The 12,569-nt window shown below is 30.5% G+C and overlaps 1 protein-coding gene across 1 annotated transcript; it reads left to right on the plus strand.

The window, feature by feature from the left end:
- The first annotated feature begins 9,510 nt into the window (after positions 1-9,510).
- On the plus strand, positions 9,511-11,152 carry TIP4;1 (tonoplast intrinsic protein 4;1). The gene is made up of 3 exons (XM_028269043.2): positions 9,511-9,813; positions 10,174-10,415; positions 10,549-11,152. Exons 1-3 carry the CDS (start codon positions 9,687-9,689, stop codon positions 10,924-10,926), a joined length of 747 nt encoding a protein of 248 aa, XP_028124844.1. The 5' UTR covers positions 9,511-9,686; the 3' UTR covers positions 10,927-11,152.
- The last annotated feature ends 1,417 nt before the right edge of the window (positions 11,153-12,569 follow it).

Here is a 12,569-nt window from a genome sequence, read left to right on the forward strand (position 1 = left end):
CATGTTTGATCATTGCATTGTGTCTACCTCGTTCATAACATTGCGTATGTTAGTACATTGTGAATGCATGCCATATAATCCATGTGTATTGAGTATGCCATTGATTAGTTCATAGCATTGTGTATGCCATTTGCATGCTTGCATGTCATTCTGTGCATCTTCGCATCACTTAGTTGCGTTACATTTAGATCACATGCTAGAGTTGCATTTATCCATACATTGTTTGTTGCATTGTGTTTGGAGTGGGGTTTAGTCCAAACACGGGAAACGAGGGACGTTTCGTACTCAAAGTGACGAAATGTGTCTCGATTCTTGGTCACCGACACTCTTGACTATCCATGATAGAGTTGTTGGCTTTAGGTGTTTACATGTGCATTCATTTCACATCGAGTCGTGCAATTCGACTCCTCGGCCATCATGTATTAGGATGCGTGATTGATGGCACGAGGATCGAGGACTACACTCCCTAGAGCTTATGCAATGGCGGGGAGAGTGGTCGGGCACACATATATTGAAAATACTTTGCCTTCTCTCTCTCTTACCTTTGTTGCAGAAAAAGTAGAAACCAGGAGAATGAACTGGTCGGCTGACCAGGTTTTCTGGCAGGCCGACCACCTTTTCTGGTCTTTACCACCAAGGGTGGTCGGTAGGTGGTCTCCAATGCCTATAGCTGATCGATAGCCTTCCCCTAGATTCCCAGGGTGGAGTTTCATCTCCTTGGAGCTTTGTGCAAGTTTCTGAGTTCAATTGCAAATAAAGGCGAGTTGAGACATCGCGATGGATTTCCCGACAAGACGACTCGAGCATGCATGCACCCTTTATCATTCGGAACAGAGCTGAGGCAGTCCATTTCATGTAGCTTGCATGCTAATTTATTTGCTTCCTTAGTTTAATTTGTTAATTAATTAATGTTGTGTAATATTTAGTTGTAATTCGTTATTCATTTCGGTTATGTGATAACTAGTTTAATTAACTTAGATTAGCTAGTTGGTTGGGTATTATTAATTCGGACCCTCCGCGAGAGGGCGAATATTGTAATAAGTGTGCGTGTGTGTGATGCATGTCTTCCAACCCCACGTTTTTCTCCCTTTTATTTACCAGCTTATGATGGTTAGTTTTAGGGTATGTTTCAATTAGCATCCTTATGCTCGTATGTTTGCATACATTCATCTGTTTTGCATACACTGGGCTCGGCGCATCATACTAACTGCATCGTATTTCAATTCCAAGTTGAATACATGTATCGATTGTTGCATCTCATATGCCATCTTAGAATAACCGAGCCTATTGTAGTTGCATTTTTGCATGTGTTGCATTAGGCATTCTTAGCATAGTTAGGATTCATGCGTGATTTCTAATTAGCTTCTTTCTTTGGCTCGGAGTACTCGGTAAGTGTTTATGCTTTAACATCCTTGCATGTGTATGAGTGACTGCCATTATAGCATGCTTACCATGAGGCTATGTGCTTATGTGATATAACTGCCTGAATGTCCGTGGGTGAAGGTTGGGTTGCTTGAGTTAGAATAATTCGTTGAAACCCGTGTTTTAGCCTACTTGTGAGTAGCAAACTTCAATCCATTTTCAAAACAAACGGATATGCAGTGCTTTGTTCCAACTTGGGCAATCCGGTCTATACTTGTATGCTGTGCGCATCACATAGTAATTCTAGGTTAATAATCGGAATAAGAGCACATGTGTTTTCTAAAACAAGATATCATGCTTAGTAGTGGCCGATCTTCGATCGGGCGAGCGGGGGTGCTTATGAAATGACCTTCCCCAATCGTACCCAAGTTCCCGAGCCGAAGCAACTTTGGTGATGACGGACACGTGGCCTTAGGCTCGAGTCAGGGTTTCTTAAATTCCCTCAAAACAAAATATTTAGGTGGCGACTCTGTATCTGGCAAAGCAGTCCATGTTTGGCACTTCTTTCTAAAAATCAGTTTTTCAAAACGATTTGTCGGATTTGGACTCTTTGGTGATTTATCGGTCTCGCATTGCACTTTGCGGGATTAGATTCAGAACCATGACATTTGAGTCCGAGACGTTCGGGCGCGTCTACATTCGGGGATCCATCCTTAATCATAACAATATTAATTTATTTATTTTATACATGAAAAAAATCCATCATCGGTCATCACAATATTAATTTTTTATTGTATACATGTAAAAAAAAACCCTTGGGCTAGCCAGAACGAACACGTTCACTGGTCTACCCAGAGTTTAAGCGTCGAACCCACCTTTCAACTTTACCATCATCCAACCACCTTGGTGCATTCGCTTAAGTCACCAACTAACGCTACTCAGCTCGGCAATTATTAGATGTCTCAATCATACCTTATATTCAAACATTATGGGTCGTTTTTAAATAATGTGCGAGGGGTTTATGATTTTGCTACTACCAATGTTGAAATTTTACACTATATCTTTTCTAATGAGATTATGAACAATGTGGGATTGAGTTATGATTCTACTACAACCAACGTTTAAACTCTACACTATCTCTTTTCTAATGAGAAAATTTAGTGGAATTGGGGTCCATTTTTAATGAACGTTTTTCAAAAAATTTCAAAAACTTTGCGTTTTAGAGTCTACTCGACTACATGGACCAAATAAGTTCTAGAAAAAAATGAAAAACAATTCATTAAAAATAAAAATGAAAATAAGTTGGTGATGTTTTTAGATCATTCTATACTAGATACACAAAAAATATAAAATCTTTGACATAAATTTAAAAATATAATATTCAAAAGAAAAAAAAAATGTTTTTTTAATTAGTTGCCAAACCCAACAAATGTTATTGATTGAAATAGAAAAAATTATCATTTTTACGTTTTGTAATCATCACCAAGGACAGATCCACAGGATGCGAAAATATGTTTAATTTTTTAATTTTTTTAATTTATTTTATCTTTTTATAAGTAAATTATGTAAAAAATAATGTGATTAAAAATAAATAAAAAAATAAAAATTAACTTTCTACCAACTTCTCCGGAGATAAAGGGCTATGGTGAGCAAAGTGGAGCCATATTGAGCAAATTGACAAAGCAATGCGTCAGCCCACCTTTATCAATCCCAAGATGGGCTTCACTCATGTGGTCTAAAGTGATTAATTACAAAGTTTGATTCAAAACCCAAGGTTTCACGGATCTGGCATGAGTTTTGGAAGTATGCTTTTTTTGACTGTCGTTTGACTCCTCTCATAGTAAATGTTTTTTACAAGATTTGAGATTTGGAGGTCTGCATCTTTAAGTTTTAGGATTCACTCCTCTCATTAGTAAATTTTTTTTGATGTGGCTTGAGATTTAAAGGTCTGTTTCTTTCAAGTTATAAGTTTGATTCTTTTCATTAATAATTTTTTAGGTTATAAATTGTATAGAATAAATTCTATTTTGAAAATTTTGTTTAAACTATAATAACTTATTTTGGTTCAGACAAGTTGATTAGGATACCTACATAAATAAATAAATAAATAAATAAATAAAAATATTAAAAAGTCGAAATGCATTGGACTATTTTTAGGAGTTGTTTGACATGTTTTAAATAAGTGTATTTTTTGACTTTTTATGAAATATAGATTGAGTTTGAAGTGATATGATAGAGAGACGATGTGACTTAAATAAGATGATTTTACTTAAATAGAATAGTGACTTTTTGAAAATTTGAATAAGCATTGTATTACAATGTATGAAATTATTTTGAGATATATAAAATGTGTATTGAAATTATAAATTTATTAACATTAGAAATTGTCATAAGCTAAATTCATCCCAATAAATAAATAAATAAAATAAAGTGATAACAAAGTAGTATTTTCACATTTAATTTCATTAAGGCATCGTTTGGCATAAATAGTTTGGGTTAAAATAGTCACAAAAAGACAAAATAGGTTAAAAAGTTAATAAGATAAAATGTCATATCTAAACTATAATTATTTCATTTTTCTTACAAAAGTAAAAAAAACTCATCCTAAACGAGACTTTTTAATCCTAGACTAAAATAACTAAAAAATTAAAAAGTCAAAAAATTAATTCACACTCCAAACAAAAGCTAAATTAGATTAGTAATTCTAATTCTGATAATACGAAGCTAAGGGGTTGTTTGGTTTTTGTGTTGGGTTAAAAAATACAAAAGGACAAAAAAAATCAAAAAATCACAAAAAGACAAAAAATAAAAAAAATAAAAAAAATCTACTATTTCAAAGCCAAAAAGGCCAATTAAAAATATCAAAGGAATAAAAAAGTCTTAGATTAAAAAAGTCAAAAAAATTAATTAAAAAAAAGTAATTGTCAAACGAATGCTATGCTTGGTTATAATTTTGTAAAAATACTTTTTAGAAAATTCTACTTTTTTATTTTTCGTATTTTTTTGTTTTTACTGAATTTTTTTAATATTTTGAGCAATTTTTTTAATTTTTAAACATACCTAACATATATATACCTAAAAAGTAAAAAAAAAATTGAAAAAAAAAACTTTTAAAAATTCACTAAATACCAAAAATACAAAAAAAAATACGAGAATTCAGTACATTTTTTATATTTTTATGTATTTATTAATTTTTAAAAATATTTTTTCACAAATTTTTTACTTTTTAGATACATCTAAGTAAGATGCATCTAAAAAAGTAAAAAAAAATGTTTAAAATTTTAAAAATTTTAAAAATATTCACTAAAAATAAAAAAAATACGAAAACCAAAAAACTCAATTTTTAAAAAACTTAGGCCTCGTTTGGGAACCCTCATTTTTAGCCAAAAAGTCAAAAAGTTACTAAATTAGCCAAAAAGCCAACAATCCATACCAAAAAGTCAAAGATTCTTTTTTCTCTCTACTTTTTGTACATCTTTTCGTAAAAAGTCAAAAAGTCATCCCAAACATACTAATTTTTTTTTACTCATATTTTAGCCAAATAACTAAAAAATTACTAAATTAACATGTTCTCAAACGAGGCCTTAATTCAAAAAACTCAAACCAAACAAATTCTAATACTGATAAGAATGTTATTCTTACCATGTGAAGGATTTATAAGCCCATGCCATCATGCCATCAATTATATCTATTTTATTTGATTTTTTTAAACTCCAACCCTATCACCTAGAGCTAAAAAAAAAATTGTCATTTGTGTTGTCATGTATACATAAAAGCATATATGTGCTGTCTGTCACATGAATGATGGAACTTCATGGGCCACCGTTGCTTCATAATAGAGCTTTTGAGGTGGCATGTGGTTGGAATATATATATATATATATATATGGATAAATTACAAATATATTTATTAAAGTTTATTTAAGTTATAAATTATTTTTTATAATTTTAAAAATTATATTATGTCTCTAAAGATTTTTAATTTCATAATAAATAAATTTTTTAATTAATAAATCATCAAATTAATTAACAATTTTTAATAATGTTAAAATTTTATTTTAATTAATAATTCAGATAATTTTATTATTATATAGGTGAACAGTTAGAAATTTCACTTTTTCAATTAATTCTGTTAAATAAAAAATTATGACAAGGAAGTATTTGTAATTTTCTAAACCACAGGAGGAATTTATATTTTGAACAAATCTCAAAAGGTGTATTTATAATTTACCCTAAATTTAAAATGGTTAATTTGCTAAGGTCTCTTTAATTATTAATAAATATTACTTTATTATTTTCATCTATGAATCCATATATATTGAACTTTACAAGTTAAAAAATTGTACAAATACATCCATTTCAAAAGTTAAGTATAAAAAAAAAGTAATACATTTTTATAATTGAAAAGGTTAAAATGTTTCGGTTCATAAGGGTAAAGTGAGGTTGTCTTAGGGATGTTTTGGAAAGATGGTTAAAAGTTAATTTTTTAACTTTTTTAGTTTTTTTATGTGAGAGATGACGTGATCCACAATAGGTTAAAAATTGACTTTTGACTTTTTTATAATGTTCCCAAACGGTCCCTTAGTGTAATTAACCCTACTTAAAAAGAGTCATGCTAAAAATAATTTTATTGAATTGTTGTTAAGGTAAAATATAATATTAAAATTATTAAAATTTAATTGTAGTTTTTTTATATACTTTCTTTTTTTTTTACACATAAAACAAAACTAATAATGATTGCCATTGAGTGGTCATTAACATTTTCTATTTGAAAATAATGATAATCTGGATTCTTATTATCATTTTTTTTTGAAAAAAAAATATTTAAAAAAATGAAAATTCGTTTGGAGAGTGGATTGACTTTTTAACTTTTTGACTTTTTAAAAAATTTTAGCTTGAGGCTAAAAAAACCTCGTTTGAAAAGGGCATTTGACTTTTTTAGTTTTTTTAACTTTTTTGTGAGAAAAATAATTGGAGGTGTTTGGAAAGAAGGCTTTTTAGTTTTTTTGTTAAAATAGCAGTAAAAGACAAAATAGGTTAAAATAGTCAATAAAACAAAATATCACATCAAACTCATAATCATTTCACTCTTTCTTTCATAAACATCACATCCAACTACAAAAAAAATCTTATCATCTTCCAAAATACAAAAATTTTAGCCTACTGAAATAACCTACTAAAATATCAATTTTCCAAACACCCACAATGTAATGATTATGGGTTAAATGTAATGTTTTATCTTATTATACTAAAAAATTTATTTTATTTTTTTGTGATTATTTTAGCAAAAAACGTCCGAAACTAAACTTCCCAAACGAAAGAGAAGGAGAAACTGGGCAGGCAGGTGGGCGAGGCATCATTATTGTCAATAAAATGTTGGCTTTAATCTAATTTTTTATCATATCAGCAAGGGAACTTCACTTGGTAACTGTTAATTAATTGGAATTTTCATTTAGGAAAACTATAATGACAATCCAAGTGGTAGTCATTAATCTCAATAAACAGGAAAAAAAATCTTTTAAATGTGTAAAAATTGTTTGAAAATAAATAACATAGTATGGTTCATTCATTATACATTATTCCAATCTCATATCAATGAATTAAATACCATCTAACATATTTAGAAATGTGTAAAACTATCTCTTCCTATTAAATACCATCATTTCATTCCATTCTCGTTTCAATGAATTAAATTTCATGTAACATATTTAGAAATGTATAAAAATACCTCTTCCTATTTTAGCATTTTTTTTCTTCATATTAATGAAGGAGAAGACTTCAGTCTAATCTAAAATTTTTATCTGTCATTAAATCATATTTATTTTTTTACAAAAAAATAGATGACATATATAGTTTTAAGTATATAATAGAATAATAAAATATTATACTATAATTATTAGATCAATTTAATTTTTTTTATAACTGATTTATAGACCAAAACTTTAAAAAAATAGACAAAACAATATTTTTAAAATAAAACCTGTTATAGACCTTACAACCTCAAACAACATGATCCAATTTGTGAATAGATTGAAGAGAAGACTTGTCCCTAATGAAAACACAATGGGTCATTAGCCCATTTAGTTATCAATAAATATTTTGATTAGTACCATGTTTAATGTATATTCAGTGAATTATTGGACAAATAAAGTAGCGTTCTTTACTTTAAGCCTTCAATGGAAGCATAGGTTTTCAATTGATAAATTGGGAAGTCAAAAATTGATTTTTTTGGTTAAAATTCATAAAAAGATAAATGTCTTTGTTTGGCATGCTGGATTTGAAGGTTTTTTTGCTAAAATAATCACAACAAGATAAAATAGACTAAAAAGTTATTAAGAAGTCAAAAAAGTCTAAAAGTTCAACCAAAAGAGGTTTTTAATCCCAAAAAGGTCAAAAAGTCAACCCCTTTCGAAACGAAGTTAAAATAGGCTAAAATAGTTAATAAGACAAAATGTCACATTAAACTCATAATTATTTCATTTTTTTCTCATAAATGTCACATCTAATTACAAAAAAAATCAAACTTTCTTTCTAAATATAAATATTTTAATCTATTAAAATAGATAAAAATTAAAATAATCAACTTTTTAAAGGAGGTCAATGTCAAATTGAATATAAAAAAGTCACCAAAACAGATGGATATAAATTTTTTAATAAAGAAGAAGATGACACCAGGTGCCACACCCACTAAACATACTCATTGGAATATGACATTTTATCTAATCAGCATAGCAACTCAATTTTTAGTCCTGTTCCAAAAAAAAAAAAAAAAAAAAACTTTTGAGATGAGGCCTTTCAATTTTTTTTCTATTTTTTTCTTCAATTATTTTGAGATGAGATCTAAAAGAGCAATGTGTATGAGACGGAGTGGTTGACCTATAGATTAGACATTTTTCTTATTGAAGTGAGAACGTGATATTTATATTCAAGTTTATATTATTGTTGTATAATATAATTATAACTTTTTCTTTCACTTATGCTAATTGTTAAAAATAAACAGTTAAAAAAGAAAGTGCGGTGTATATGATTAAACACAACACATTATTTTTCATTAAAAAAATTGCTAAAGCAATATTAAGCCTCGTTGGGAACATGTTAATTTAGTAATTTTTTGGTTATTTGACTAAAATATGAGTAAAAAAAACTAATATGTTTGGGATGACTTTTTAGCTTTTTACGAAAAGATATGCAAAAACTAGAGAGAAAATAGAATCTTTGACTTTTTGATATAGATTGTTGACTTTTTGACTAATTTGATAACTTTTTGAATTTTTGACTAAAATAGAGGGTTCCCAAACGAGACCTAAATAAATACTAAAATTTGGTGTAGTTTATATAGTTTTAGTTTGTGGCCAAATGATAATGATGTCCAACAACTATAGAAACCATATTAGTGTGAAGCTTACTAGTGCCTAGTGACGGTGTGAAAGGTCCTAAACCAGGGGAATATTCAAAGACCAATTGCCCATTGTCATTTGATAAATATAAAAAGAAAATTATAAGTACGTGTCCAAACTTTTGATTGGCCATGTTTTTAAAAAAAAGGATGGAATTTTCTAATTGGAGGATATTGTTAGATCTCTCAGGCTTGTCGTGAGCTCATCTTGATGATTGGATTCATTCTTTTTTATTAAGTCTTTTTGAAAAAATCATTCATATAAAAATTAAATTAATTGAATAATTATACCTATATAATCATATCACATTTCTCTTCTAAAAATAGATTATAAGAATATAATTCATTATTTTGAAGACAAATTTGATCTAATATGTAGTTATAATTATCTTATCAACTTAATTTTTTGCATAAATAATCTGTTCAAAGAATTCTAAAAATAAACGATTCAGTTATCACAGTGGTCCCGCAATGAACCTACAGAAGCCCAACAACACTCTCAATTTAAGATCACGAACTAGAGAGAATCTGTTGCATTTTGAGAACACCAAAAACAAACCGCAAAATTTTAAATGCAATACAAAACAGGTCTAAATGAGACAGTAAGTGCCCTCTTTATTTTTCATCAAAAAAAAAAAAAACAATAATGTCCTAAATTCCACAACATTAATTTCCATTTCAAAAATGGCAAACTAAAAATTACAGTTGAAGTCAACGGGTATCTTGGTCATTGCACCATTACAATAATTTTTTGGCACCATAACATGCTATGCCATTCACCTCACTGCACTTTGTAACAATATATAAATGGCCCTATATCACAAGCTGCCAAACCAAAAGCAAACCAAAGCCAATCTTCTGGCCTTTTCCCATTTTTTTGAGAGTAGAAAACCTCCGGTGATCGGTTTTCCGATCAGCTAGAGTCATAAATGGTGAAGATCGCGTTAGGAACCGGCCGAGAGGCCACACAGATTGACTGCATCCATGCCCTCATTGTTGAGTTCATTTGCACTTTCCTATTTGTGTTTGCCGGCGTTGGTTCTGCCATGGCTGCCGGTAATTCATTCCATACCATACAATTTTTATTTACATATTTTTTTTAATGAGAAAATGATTGTTGATTTTTAAATCAAAATTCAATCCAAGATCAGTTGATAGTATATTTGGTTTGGACTAAGAGTGTGCTACCACTCTCTAACGTGAATTTCGACTTACAAATCATTTTGATGAATATGTTATAATTTTTTAACCATTTTTTTTTAGATATCAATAGATACAAACCCACCACTTTGTGTCTAGTGATTAAAAAATTAAATGAAAATTTTATTTATGTACAACATTACACCAATGTTCAGGGATTATGCTTTTTGGGTTGGCTATGAAAATTGTTTTGCTTTTTTTTTTTTTTTTGAATAGATAAGCTAGGTGGAGATTCTCTAGTGGGCCTGTTTTTCGTGGCCATGGCTCATGCACTGGTGGTTGCGGTGATGATATCGGCGGGTTTCCGTATCTCCGGTGGTCATCTTAATCCGGCGGTGACGCTCGGCCTCTGTGTTGGCGGTCACATCACCGTATTCAGGTCGATCCTCTATTGGATCGATCAACTCTTAGCTTCTGCAGCTGCTTGTGCTTTACTTAAGTATCTTACTGGAGGATTGGTAAGTCAAATAATTATAAAAATATGAGAATTTGTAAGGTGTAACTTTTGCTGTGTTTTTTACTCAGAAAAAACATTTGTAATTATTTTAGTCCGGTTCCTAATTAGGTTTTTGTTTTTTTTAATGTTTGCAGACTACTCCTGTACATACACTAGCCAGTGGAATGGACTACTCCCAAGGAGTGATAATGGAGATTATCTTGACATTCTCATTGTTGTTCTCAGTATATGCCCTTTGTGTGGACCCAAAGAAGGGCTTTCTTGATGGGCTAGGTCCATTACTAGTTGGGCTTGTAGTTGGGGCCAACATCATGGCCGGTGGGCCTTTCTCAGGTGCTTCCATGAACCCAGCAAGATCTTTTGGGCCAGCCTTGGTGAGTGGAAACTGGACTGATCACTGGGTTTACTGGGTCGGACCGCTCATCGGTGGTGGGCTTGCTGGATTAATCTATGAGAATTTCTTCATTGTTAGGTCTCATGTTCCACTTCCAAGAGAGGATGAAACTTTCTAGGGTTGTGCCAAGTGCTCATAATGTCATTATGTAGTGTTGCCTTTGGCTTTGATGTATGGTACTCTGTTTATTGCCTCTTTTTTATTGTAAGTTTCCTGATGATGGAGTCTTGATTGGTATTTACTCTCTCTCTCTCTCTCTCTGTCTCTCAAAGCTGGGTATGTTGTGATAGTAATTATATTATATTAAATGGGTATTGTTATGCTTTATTTGTTTAGAAGAAAAACATCTTTTGTAAACAGCCTAATGAGTTTTAATACGAACCTGAATCCCAGCCTAACATGACTAATTTTTGCTGAATGGTCGGTTTGGTTGGGATTAGACTATAACCCATCAATTAATCAAACAACATTGAGTTGATACTCTTAATTGATTTTGACTGGCCACTCAATCGAAACCATCCGTTACAATGTGTTTGGTTGAGAATTTAAGGAAAGATTTAGAAAGAGAAAAGGAAAATGTGGGTAAAATTAGGTGAAATGGTATATTTTATTCGTATTTCACTTACCTTTTTCATTTTTCTTTTTAAGTTCCTACTCAAACCCCCCAAACAAACACAGTATTAATGTTAATTAGTTTGGCAATTGGATTTCATCATTTGGGCCATATAGCACTTTTGGGCCGCTTTAGTTTTGGCCCAAACAACTTTGTACCAGGGCCACTTTCAACTTTTAAAAAGAGGTCATCTCAGTACCAGGGCCAATCTAGTACTTGTCAATTTTAACAAAAGACAACCCATTTTGCATTTTATGGGCACCACAAAAAAGAAAAGAAAAAAAAGAAGTGTAATTAGTGGAACTTCTTGCGGCCTATCTTAAATTTTCAAGCCTCTTTTTCATTTTTTCCGTACTAATGTCAAGTGGTCCCAGTTGATGAAGCCTATGAACAAGCTAGTAAGGCTTATGAGGTGACGAGACTAACTAATAGATTGCTTGGTTGTCTATTTATGAGTGATGCGGAGCATCATGTGACCCAACAAGGATTGGATCATTCTTTTGGTAAAGTCGGCCTGCTTTCTTCATAACACAGACAATGCACTCATGTAATCAGAAGGATTGAATCAACAGTTATACTGTATTTGGTTGAAAGATTTGAGAATAAATTTTTTAAAAATATATATATATATAAAACTAAATGAAATATAAATATATTTTATTCATATTTTACTTATCTTTTTCATTTTTCTTTCCAAATCTCTCCTCAAATCTCCCAACCAAATATAACATTAATGATTCAATTCAATTTATTGATTTTTTTGAACCATGTATTGATCATTTAAAAAAATTAAAAATATATATAATTATATGTTTTTTTTTTTTAATATTTCAATATTTGACACTACATAATTTCTTATTATTTGCATAGAAGATTCTTTCCTCTATATAATATTAGGGCAATACTTCTACCATTTTTTTTTTTTTTTTAATGGTATTCAATGTTCCGTGGTTGGAGTAGCTCAGGCCATGCATGGTGTGGTAATGTGACGCCTAATATTATAAATGAGTCTTTCAGAGAGTATGGTGTTGGATAGTGATGGTGGTAATTGTTTTGCTATCTCTAGTACTTCCAATTTAACATGGCCACCACCCTCCTATATTGATGACCACTACCAGCAATCTCCTAATTGTGTGCAATTTCATCAA

Source organism: Camellia sinensis, chromosome 13 (assembly GCF_055761805.1).
Source record: "Camellia sinensis isolate YWXY chromosome 13, ASM5576180v1, whole genome shotgun sequence".
Lineage (NCBI taxonomy): Eukaryota > Viridiplantae > Streptophyta > Magnoliopsida > Ericales > Theaceae > Camellia > Camellia sinensis.